This window comes from Doryrhamphus excisus, chromosome 22, assembly GCF_030265055.1.
Source record: "Doryrhamphus excisus isolate RoL2022-K1 chromosome 22, RoL_Dexc_1.0, whole genome shotgun sequence".
Classification (NCBI taxonomy): Eukaryota; Metazoa; Chordata; class Actinopteri; order Syngnathiformes; family Syngnathidae; genus Doryrhamphus; species Doryrhamphus excisus.
Window position 1 is genome coordinate 12,682,558 of NC_080487.1, and position 12,066 is coordinate 12,694,623.

At 39.3% G+C, this 12,066-nt stretch overlaps 2 protein-coding genes across 6 annotated transcripts in view; both read left to right on the forward strand.

Moving 5' to 3' along the window:
• Positions 1-5,870, forward strand: part of LOC131109310 (adenosine kinase-like) — a 115,240-nt gene extending 109,370 nt beyond the window's left edge. For both annotated transcript variants that reach the window (XM_058061193.1, XM_058061192.1), the window contains exons 10-11: positions 4,199-4,285; positions 4,726-5,870. In XM_058061193.1, coding sequence (XP_057917176.1) covers positions 4,199-4,285; positions 4,726-4,850 — 212 coding nt within the window. In that variant the 3' untranslated portion in view covers positions 4,851-5,870. The remainder of the gene's footprint in view (positions 1-4,198; positions 4,286-4,725) is intronic.
• A 2,735-nt stretch (positions 5,871-8,605) lies between these two features.
• Positions 8,606-12,066, forward strand: part of kat6b (K(lysine) acetyltransferase 6B) — a 36,453-nt gene continuing 32,992 nt past the window's right edge. Inside the window, exon 1 of one of the 4 annotated variants that reach the window (XM_058061491.1) lies at positions 8,606-8,628. The gene's annotated coding sequence lies outside the window, so the exon portion shown is untranslated. Of the gene's footprint in view, positions 8,629-10,333; positions 10,596-11,560; positions 11,733-12,066 lie in introns of those variants that run through there. The other 3 variants (XM_058061490.1, XM_058061489.1, XM_058061492.1) reach the window with 3 other exon arrangements.

Sequence of the window (12,066 nt, forward strand, 5' to 3'; positions counted from 1 at the left end):
GACCAGGATGGAAAGGATCAGGAACGAGTACATCAAAGGGACATTACTTGTTTGCCGGAGGTAGCAGAGATGAGGATGCTGAGGTTCTCAATGAGAGTGACCAGGATGGATAAGATCGCAAACTAGTACATCAAAGGGACATTACATGTTAGTCGGAGGTAGCAGAGATGAGGATGCTGAGGTTCTCATTGAGAGTGACCAGGATGGATAGGATCAGGAACGAGTACGTCAAAGGGACATTACATGTTAGCCGGAGGTAGCAGAGATGAAGATGCTGAGGTTCTCATTGGGAGTGACCAGGATGGATAGGATCAGGACGGAGTACATTAGAGGGACATTACATGTTAGTCAGCAGTAGCAGAGATGAGGATGCTGAGGTTCTTATTGGGAGTGACCAGGATGGAAAGGATCAGGAACTAGTACATCAGACGGACATTACATGTTTGCCGGAGGTAGCAGAGATGAGGATGCTGAGGTTCTCATTGAGAGTGACCAGGATGGATAGGATCGCGAACTAGTACATCAAAGGGACATTACATGTTAGCCAGAGGTAGCAGAGATGAGGATGCTGAGGTTCTCATTGGGAGTGACCAGGATGGATAGGATCAGGAACGAGTACATCAGAGGGACATTACATGTTAGCCGGAGGTAGCAGAGATGAGGATGCTGAGGTTCTCATTGGGAGTGACCAGGATGGAAAGGATCAGGAACGAGTACATCAGACGGACATTACATGTTTGTCGGAGGTAGCAGAGATGAGGATGCTGAGGTTCTTATTGGGAGTGACCAGGATGGATAGGATCAGGAACGAGTACATCCGTGGGACATTACATGTTAGCCGGAGGTAGCAGAGATGAGGATGCTGAGGTTCTCATTGGGAGTGACCAGGATGGATAGGATCAGGAACTAGTACATCAAAGGGACATTACATGTTAGCTGGAGGTAGCAGAGATGAGGATGCTGAGGTTCTCATTGGGAGTGACCAGGATGGAAAGGATCAGGAACTAGTACATCAGAGGGACATTACATGTTAACCAGAGGTAGCAGAGATGAGGATGCTGAGGTTCTCATTGGGAGTGACCAGGATGGATAGGATCAGGACGGAGTACATTAGAGGGACATTACATGTTAGTCAGCAGTAGCAGAGATGAGGATGCTGAGGTTCTCATTGAGAGTGACCAGGATAGATAGGATCAGGAACTAAGGGGCATTACATGTTAGAGGCCAGTTTCAACAAAATTTCAGTTCTCAACAAAGCATTTTTTTGTGAAAAGATGCATTTCACTTTCACTTTCGAAATAGGACAAAATGAAATAAATAATAATTATATGCTACAATATAATTAGCTAAAATAAGCATACACAGGAGTGTATTTTAATAATAATACGCCATAGAAACACCATAGCGCCATCTAGTGTATCAGAGTAACCAATCAGGTGTTAGGATCCAACCACAGACTTTGACATGTAACTTGACTTAGCCTGTGGGCCACACTTTGGACACCCCTGCTCTAAATAAATTAAAAAAAAAACAACTTTAGTGAGTTTATTTTAATTTTTCTATCTATAACTTTGGAAAAATCCTGATTTAATTTCTGAAAATACTAATTTAGACACGATAACAATCCCGTCATCTCACTTCTCGTCGGAGTCGAGGTCGTCTCGAATGGGTATTGATAAAAAAAACGAATATGTGCGAATAAAACGCCTTAATTGATCGTCATTTCAAAGAGCCTGCTCTTGAAAGGCATTTCAATCAGCGCCACACAAGAGCGCTAATGAGCGTATTATGACAAGCCGGCGAACAAAAGCACACAATTAGAGCGTTACTTCCTCTCTTGTTGTTACGAGCTTCACCTTTGGAAGCGACACTTTCCTCGGAATACCGTCTCAAACCATCCAGACCAGTCAGTGACCACATGGTCCTCTTTTCTGTTTCCGTGACTTGCCAATGAGCTCTTTGTTGCAGACAGGCGGGTAATTGTCGGGACTGTAACCTTAGCCGGTTTTAATCATTTGTATCACAGGGGTTATGTAAACCTCCCCCCCTGAGTGGGACAAGCTGCGGCAGAGGAGGGACCGTGTAGAGGGGGGGGGGGGGGGTGTCTCTGGAAAAGACATTGAACGCCTCATGCGAGTGATTTTTCAATGGAAGCTCGTCGTGCTCTGCCAAGGGCCCTCCGGGGCTCCTGTAAATAAAGTTAGCTTTGACGGGACAGCTGCACAAAAGACACAATTTACGACTTAAAAAGGATGAAAATGATTTACCAGTCATCCCATGTTGTGACACGTGTTATTATTTAGACGTTTGCCGTCGTCGCTTTTATCTTCTTGCAGAAAAATCCCAATATGGTGGAAGCCCAAGAAGCGGAACGTTTATGAAAGAAACTTAATTCAAATATCTAAAAGTCAAACAATAATCAGGAATAACAAAAATATTCACACAAAAGACAACATTTAAATGCATAAAAATGATTTATGTTCTAATTTAGACATTTTTGCATCCCTGGCTTTGATCTGAAGCGAACCCCCAGAACCAGAAGGTGGTTCTAGAAGAGCAACTAGAATCCATAACATGATCAAACATGTTAGCCCGATGGGATAGCTGAACAAAAGACGCAATTTAGGACTTAAAACGTCATCCTATGTTGTGACTTAGGTTCTATTTAGACATTTGGTAGCATTGCTTTGATCTTCTTGGAGGTGGAACCCCAGAAGCAGAACGTTTTTTGCGAGCAATAATCAGAACTTGAAGAAAAAAATAAGAAAAAATAGCTGCCTAAAAGACACAATTTAGGACATAAAACTGTTCAACTTTTTATCGCCATTTATCTTGTTACTTAGACATAAGTTGATAGTATATTCTATAGTATAAAAAACCAAAACCAATCCAAAACTTGAACACAAAAAAAAACATCTAAGTAAGCTAGCATAAACATCTGTAAGCTAGCGCTACAATTGTCAAAGGAAAATAGAACCAGGAAAGAAAGTTAGCATCACATGCGATATTTGCAAAGGTATTGCTCGCTACATTTTGTAGCCCAGAAGCAGAACATTTTTAACTTTTAAAAAACACAATTTAGGACATAAAACGGTTAAACTTTTTTTTTTATCACCATTTATCTTATTACTTAGACATAAGTTGATAGTATATTCTATAGTATAAAAAACCAAAACCAATCCAAAACTTGAACACAAAAAAACAAACATCTAAGTAAGCTAGCGTAAACATCTGTAAGCTAGCGCTACAATTGTCAAAGGAAAATAGAACCAGGAAAGAAACTTAGCATCAGATGCGATATTTGCAAAGGTATTCCTCACTACATTTTGTTGCCGGAAGCAGAACGTTTTTAGCAACTTTGAGAAAAACCTTAGCCTGATGGCACAGCTGCCTAAAAGACACAATTTAGGACATAAAACGGTAAAACTTTTTATCACCATTTATGTTGTTACTTCGACATAAGTTGATAGTATATTCTATAGTATAAAAAACTAAAACCAATCCAAAACTTGAACACAAACAAAACAAACATCTAAGTAAGCTAGCGTAAACATCTGTAAGCTAGCGCTATAATTCTCAAAGCAAAATAGAACCAGGAAAGAAACTTAGCATCAGATGCGATATTTACAAAGGTATTGCTCGCTACATTTTGTAGCCCAGAAGCAGAACAATTTTTAGCTTTTAAAAGACACAATTTAGGACATAAAACGCTTTAACTTTTTTTTATCACCATTTATCTTGTTACTTAGACATAAGTTGATAGTATATTCTGTAGTATAATAAACCAAAACAAATCCAAAACTTGAACACAACAACCAAACATCTAGGTAAGCTAGCGTAAACATCTGTAATTTATATTTTAATGATATTTTACTTTTGTTTAATTAGATTTTAGTTTTATTAAGTGTTAGATTTTATTTTTTTAATGTTATCATAGTCTCTGAATCTTCCAAACTAGCTTTGTTGACTATAAAGACACAACGTAAACATTGTGCATGTTAGCATGTCTCGCACTTTCACGAACTTGTTACATAGCCTAGCCGTGATATCGGTCACCTATATAATTACCGATGTAATTAGGCGAGTGAATTGAAAATCAACCGAAATATCGAATCAAAGTACTTGGGCTTAAAATTCGATTAATAAAAAAAAAAGGTTTATTTTTTTACCTTAATGTTTTTTTGTATCCTGATTGCAGGTGGCAAGGTGACCATGTTCCCCGTTTTGGACATCGACCAGAACGATATCGTTGACACGAACGGCGCCGGAGATGCCTTTGTCGGAGGTACCGTATGCATTTTTGTTTGAAATCCGAAATCCGATCGATTGAAATCGGAGAGTGACTCTTGATAGAGTATTATAACAATTTGACTATGATAATTTGAAAGAATTGTGCGGGAACAATAAAATATGGCTCGAAATATGGCTGCTGTTCAGTGAAAAGCATGTCACATTATCCCGATATTTGATGCACGATATCAGTAGCATCAGGATACAACAATAAAACTACGAAATATTGTCACATAGCTCCAAAATTAGGGAGTTGTTTTTGTGCAATTTTTTTGTTGGAGAAATTTGAAAGAAACAACTCTACGATATTGCACCTTATCAATATTTTTTTAGTTGGTAACGTTAACTTGTTCACATTAACTTTAATTCTGCTTACCGTTTTTGGACGAGGTGCCACAAAATATTAACGTAATACTCTTCGATGTCGTTACGCAGGGTTCCTGTCTGCGTTAGTCCAGGAGCATCCACTGGAGGAATGCATCCGAGCGGGACACTACGCCGCTAACGTCATCATCAGACGAGTGGGATGCACCTTCCCCGAGAAGCCGGACTTTCACTAGATGCATTCGAGAACATGATCGCATACAGTACATATCCGCGTCAGGATTTTATGTTTTTCTACTACACAATCAACCACAATGGGCACAATAAACAACAACTTTTTAACCAAAATCTGTCATTTGTATCTTGCTAGCGATTGGACTTGATGTCAAATGTTATAAAGATCAGTTTTTAAATACGATATTTTTTGTGCACGGAACAGAGGTCACAATTTTATCTGGATTATAACGGAATTTTGTACGGTTGTAAAAGTATTTGAGATCTCAAAGTGGGCAAAAAATCGTGTCTCTGGCTTCAATTTTGATGACGTTCTTGCATTTTTCCGCCGTAGCTTGAACACAATCATAAAGACTGACCTCATTATTAGATACTGATTGTTTTTTTCGGACAATGTTTCTGATACTTTTTATCATTTTCATCATACCAGCCGTTTTTTTTTTGTTGTTGTTGTATGTAGCTAATTAAGCTAACCAAAATTTTGGCCAAAAATTAAATAAATAAATGAACACAATCGTAAAGACTGACCTCATTATTAGATACTGATTGTTTTGTCGGACAATGTTTCTGATACTTTTTATCATTTTCATCATACCAGCCGTTTTTTTTTGTTGTTGTATGTAGCTAATTAAGCTAACCAAAATTTTGGCCAAAAATTAAATAAATAAATGAACACAGTCGTAAAGACTGACCTCATTATTAGATACTGATTGTTTTTTTCTGACAATGTTTCTGATACTTTTTTATCATTTTCATCATACCAGCCGTTTTTTTTTTGTTGTTGTTGTATGTAGCTAATTAAGCTAACCAAAATTTTGGCCAAAAATTAAATAAATAAATGAACACAATCGTAAAGACTGACCTCATTATTAGATACTGATTGTTTTGTCGGACAATATTTCTGATACTTTTTATCATTCTCATCATAGCAGCCGTATTTTTTTGTTGTTGTTGTATGTAGCTAATTAAGCTAACCAAAATTTTGGCCAAAAATTAAATAAATAAATGAACACAATCATAAAGACTGACCTCATTATTAGATACTGATTGTTTTGTCGGACAATGTTTCTGATACTTTTTATCATTTTCATCATACCAGCCGTTTTTTTTGTTGTTGTTGTTGTATGTAGCTAATTAAGCTAACCAAAATTTTGGCCAAAAATTAAATAAATAAATGAACACAATCGTAAAGACTGACCTCATTATTAGATACTGATTGTTTTGTCGGACTATATTTCTGATACTTTTTATCATTTTCATCATACCAGCCGTTTGTTTTTTTTGTTGTTGTATGTAGCTAATTAAGCTAACCAAAATTTTGGCCAAAAATTAAATAAATAAATAACCACTGAAGTCATTTTCTTGAGTGTTTTGGGGTTGTCATGGTAACCATTGTCTTAAGAAAGACTAAATACTGATTCTATATAAGTAATTTTATTTTTTGCATTGTATGTATTTTATATATTTACATATTTATATTTTTTATATTTATTTTATATTTATTTCGCCGCTTAATACAAAGAATAAGTAACAAATATAACAAGTTCATGTTAATTAAGTTTTTTGCCGAAAAACGATTTGTTTTGTCGATTATGCTATGAAAGCTAGCGCTACATCGAGAGGAAAAATAGTCAAATAAGTAACATTCACCAAGAAAGGATGCACACCGGTTTGGAATGACTCCAGCAAATTCAACCAAATGCTTTATCATGCTAATAGTGCCCATTAATTAGAAAGTACCCCCCCCCTTTCCACAAACGAACTCCGAAAAGTGCCAAAAAATCGACTATAGGAGCTTTTTTTTTATACCCATCCCCCCAGCTGTGCCATCTTGGCCGGGTTGGGGGGGTCGGGGGGGTGTCGGGGCCACTAAGCAACTGTGGTCCAACAACCTGTTACATCATATCAGCTGTCAATCAACAACAAAAAGGCTTCTAATTAACTTTTTGGGGTGTTTTTTTTTTCTCCCACACAGATGCCACTCTGAAAGAAAGTGTGTGTGCGTGCGGGGGTTTGTGATTGGGCATGATCACACTCATGAGGGGCAGCTGGCTCATTGGCCTCTCTCAAGATGACAGATGGCAAAACACAAACACAAAAGGGGAGGCGGCCATGATTAAGTCATGAGAACGGACACCCACAATGGTAGGGAAAAAGTCCTTTTCTCCTCACTTTCCCTGCAGAACTTTTTCCTTCGTCATGTAGGGAAATGGGATTATTTACAGGGAAAAAAATGGTTCGACCTATGTGTATGGAACCATGGGGGCGCTGCTGTGGTGCCCCTACAGATGGGCGGCAGTCTTGGTGAACACCGGTCTGGTTTTGGTCTTGGCAAGGGCCAGCAAGGCGGGTGTCGTTACAAGGGGGATGGGGCACATTTGCTCCCATTCAAAAGATCCAAGACAGCTTCACCTGCAGCAGCAGCACCCCCCGCCACCCGCCCGCACCCCCCAATACTCCTCCATGATAGCTTTACATGACTCCCACCCGTTTAGGACAAATTAACAAGATGTATGCAGATTACATAGAATGTCATGTCACTAAGCGCCATATTTGTTTCTTATGCATGCTAGTTAGCCAAACGCAGGACCGTACCATTTTTTTTGTGACTTCAAAAAAAGCAAAATAGTGGTTTTGTTTGTCGTACATTTGTTAGCTACTTAGTAGTACTTAATAAGAGGCATAAATAACTTAAAAGTTCGAAGTTATTTCAACAAAATTTGAACAAATTGTGGCAGGGACGTGTTTTTGTTGGTCGTCTGTTTGTTAGCTAGCAGTCTACTTCCTGGTTCCAAAGGCCCCATCTACAGCTAGCGTAGCAGTATAGCTATTTTGAAAGTACTTACAGTCAGTCACTGCCGATAAACATCCTTCTTTAGGGACAAATTGTGATAATGGTGAAGTAGAATTGCGACAATTCATCGATTATTCATTTTTATCAAATTTTATCAAAAGTTAGCAGGCTACTTCCTGGTTCCAAAGGCCCCAGGTAGAGCTAGCGTAGTAGTATAGCTATTTTAAAAGTATTTACAGTCAGTCACTGCTGATAAACATCCTTCTTTCGGGACAAATTGTGATAATGGTGAAGTAGAATTGCGACAATTCTTTGATTATTCATTTTTATCAAATTTTATCAAAAGTTAGCAGGCTACTTCCTGGTTCCAAAGGCCCCAGCTAGAGCTAGCGTAGCAGTATAGCTATTTTAAAAGTACTTACACTCAGTCACTGCTGATAAACATCCTTCTTTAGGGACAAATTGTGATAATGGTGAAGTAGAGTTGCGACAATTCATTGATTATCCAATTTTATCAAATTTAATCAAAAGTTAGCAGGCTACTTCCTGGTTCCAAAGGCCCCAGCTAGAGCTAGCGTAGCAGTGTAGCTATTTTGGAAGTATTTACACTCAGTCACTGCCGATAAACATCCTTCTTTAGGGACAAATTGTGATAATGGTGAAGCAGAGTTGCGACAATTCTTCGATTATCCAATTTTATCAGATTTTTAAAGTTAGCAGGCTACTTCCTGGTTCCGTTTTGGATTGTTTTGTGACTGTCCGTTTGTTAGCTAGTAGACTATTTCTGCTACGGCTACTAAAATTGATTGATGGATGATTCCCAGCAGTAAACAACGAGTGACGAGTCGCCGCATTTTCTGTCACGTTAACCGTAATTTAATAATTTAGCTGTAATGATTATATGTTGTTATAGTTCCCATTCACTTTCATTTAATAATCATACAGGGAGGGGATTCACTCAGCAAAGGAACTTCGCCATAAACGAGGTGAGCCATTTTGAGTCTTGTTTTTGTCTTGGTGGGCGGAGGCGGGGCGCATACACACATAGAGTGCAGGAGAGTGTAACAATGTCAGAATTAAAGTTAGTAGATCGCACTTTTCTTAGGAGTCATGTTACAATTTTCATTGTTGATGTTTGTTAGCGTGTGTGATGCCTTCAAGGCGACTTGTTTTTTCCAGTTTTCGGCAGCAAAGTCGAATAACGCCCAGATTGACAATTGTGTTTATTTATGGATGCATTTTGATTCTAAAATTTTTCCAGGTTAACAGCGCCACAGTTGTGTTACAACACTACTTGTGTATAGGAATGCATTAGAAAATGCCCATGCGGTACATTGTGGTTGTCTAGTAGTATGCATTTTGTGGGGGGGGGGTGTTACACATACGATATTTGTGACCGTGGGCTTGTTCATCCTCTGTTGTTGTTTTGCGGTGCATTGCAGGAGCCTTGTTTTTTCCACTTCCTGTGGAAAACTGGAGTATATATATGTTTTTATAGCAATTTTTATGTTTTAATCGTGATTTTAAAATTGTGTTTTTTTTCCATTTTTGCACTTTACGTATAGGAACGCATTAGAAATGCCCATAGGGGTACATTGTGGTCATCTGCATATGGAATACTTGTCAGTGTGAAGATGTAAATACAGATGAGCTTCTTCATCCTTCGTTATTGTTATGCGATGCATTTGAGGCGGCTTGTTTTTTCACTTCCTGTGGAAAACTGGAGTATATATATATGTTTTTATAGCAATTTTTATGTTTTAATAGTGATTTTAAAATAGTGATTTTTTTCTATGTTTGCACTTCACGTATAGGAACACATTACAAAAACCCATAGGGGTACATTGTGGTCATCTGCATATGGAATACTTGTCAGTGTGAAGATGTAAATAGACAGAAGAGCTTCTTCATCCTTCGTTATTGTTATGCGATGCATTTGAGGCGGCTTGTTTTTCCACTTCCTGTGGAAAACTGGAGTGTATATATATATGTTTTTATAGCAATTTTTATGTTTTAATCGTGATTTTAAAATATTGATTTTTTTCTATTTATGCACTTCATGTATAGGAACGCATTAGAAATGCCCATAGGGGTACATTGTGGTCATCTGCATATGGAATACTTGTCAGTATGAAGATGTAAATACAGATGAGCTTCTTCATCCTTTATTATTGTTATGCGATGCATTTGAGGCGGCTTGTTTTTTCCCCACTTCCCTGTGTCAAACTGGAGTACTCTTTCTGTTTTGGCATTTTTTTTTAAAATATTAATAGACATTTTTATAGGGGGGATTTTGTCGACAACTTGTTACCATGGAAACATAAAGCCGCGTCATCCTCCATCATTGTTTAGAGAATTTCCGATTTTGTTTGCTCTAAAACGTTTCCTGATGGCATTGCAATTCACCAACGTCACCACTTGGTGGTGTCCTTACACACTCGTGCATCGGAATGTCCTTCGGGGTACGTTGTGGTGGTCTACAGGCTGGAATTCCTTATTTAAGCAGCTTGTAATTATATATATTTTAATATTTTTTCACCTTTTGGAGATATTAAGGAGTAGAAACATTAGAAAGTACATGATAGTAAACAGAACTGTGTATTAATTCATGCAACTTTTGTATTTCTTGCATATTTAATGCATGGTGCAGGTGTTTATGATATGATGGCGGGTCGACACTAAAGACGTGATGTCTCCAGTGAAGAAGGAGGAGGAGGAGGGAGGGAGGAGAAGCAGGAGGAGGAGGAGGAGGAGGGTACCATTTTGTCACAGGCTGCTATGTAGATTAACCTTTCAATTAGTTGTTATCAACTGCTCTCCATGCTAGCTCTGCACCTCGGATATGCTTTTTTGTTTTTTTTCTTTTTCTCCTCTCCCCCCTCCTCCTCCTCCTCCTCCTTTGAATCATTTCACCATCATGAAGACAAGAGGACTCTCGGAAAAACTTGAGGAGGTAAACTCAGCACTTATATGTTTTTTGGGAGTGTTTTCTTGAAGCATTCATTCTTGCGCTTTCTTGCATGCAACTTAGCGTCAATGTGCGCACAATGGTTTATTTAAATAGCGATTAAAAGCAACCGTTGCGGGACGTGACGGGTGCGTGGGGGGGTTAAAGTCCTATACAGCGTTTATTAATGAATTTCCCCCCGCTCCTTAACTTGTCTCGCTTTCCTCCCTGCGGGCTCAACTATTTCGGATGTCGGAATTATTTAATGGCGATAAAGAGGTCACATCTTCATTGCGCAACGCCATGTGGGACGTTCACTGTCATGTGGTGTCTGATGAGCAGGGGGAAAAAACACGCACACTTTTATTAAATAATGTTTAATTGGCTTAAATGTGAATTATCAGGAGAATTAACGGGCTACTCCAGGGGAAAGAATAAGAAGGGAGGTGGTGCTTAACCGGGGCGATCATAGCCCCCCTCACACGTTTTGACTCCCTCTCCTGTTAGGAGTCTCTAAACGCGTCACCGTGTATTTGTGTACCACTTTACCGGCGTTTATCGGCCTTGCTGCTCCCCGATAATTAATCATTTAAAGTGTAAAAACGATCCACTTGCAACTGTTCCAAGGAGGAATGTGTCATTAAGGTGGGACGGTGTTACATGGCCACTGACGGTGGAACATTTGTCTTTTTAAATCGTGACACAGCATGCAACGAACATGCTGCGCGTCAGCGTGTGTTGAACTGCCACAAATAAAAGAGGAGACAAGTTGTAAATAAATGTTTTAGCGTCCTGTCCGCCTGTTCGTGATATTTACGCCACCGTGAAGGCACCTTAAGAAGGCGGGACAAGACAAGGGGGGGAGGAAGTGACAGCTAGGCCGGCCAATGGCGTGAGCTCGTGCGTGAAGATTGACACGTATTTTATCAAACCAGGAATCGGATCTCGACTCGTTACAGCCAATATTGAAGTTGTTAGGGCGGGCGCATTAGTGTCGGCGAGCTTTAATGAGACTCCATTGGATTGTAATCAGCGTCATGTCGGATTCGCCGTAAACTACAACAGTGTAACAAAATGGCGACTGTTTAGGTGACGCCACTTTGAACGCTTGTCATTTCAGGAGCCACTCGACGCGACTCGCAGGTTTGTTACACGGTTTGTTACCCGCTTTCTCGTGTTTGCTTAAAAAGCGTGTCAGAGCGGCGAGCTTTCGCCCTTCGGGGCATCGAACGTGTGGCTGTCAGGGAGCGGACATTGATTTTGTGCGTGTGGCGTTAATCACTTTGTTGTGGGCGGCCATGGAGCTGTCAAAAAGTGGAAGGGTGGAATGTTGCCTTGGCGTCGTCATTTTGTGTGACTGAAATGTTCTTTTTTTTGTTGAAATGTTAAAACTCCAGGGAAATGATAGATACAGTGACTGTTGTGTTGCTTTATGATGTAGAATGACGCACACAACTTACTGGGGAAGATTGTTTAC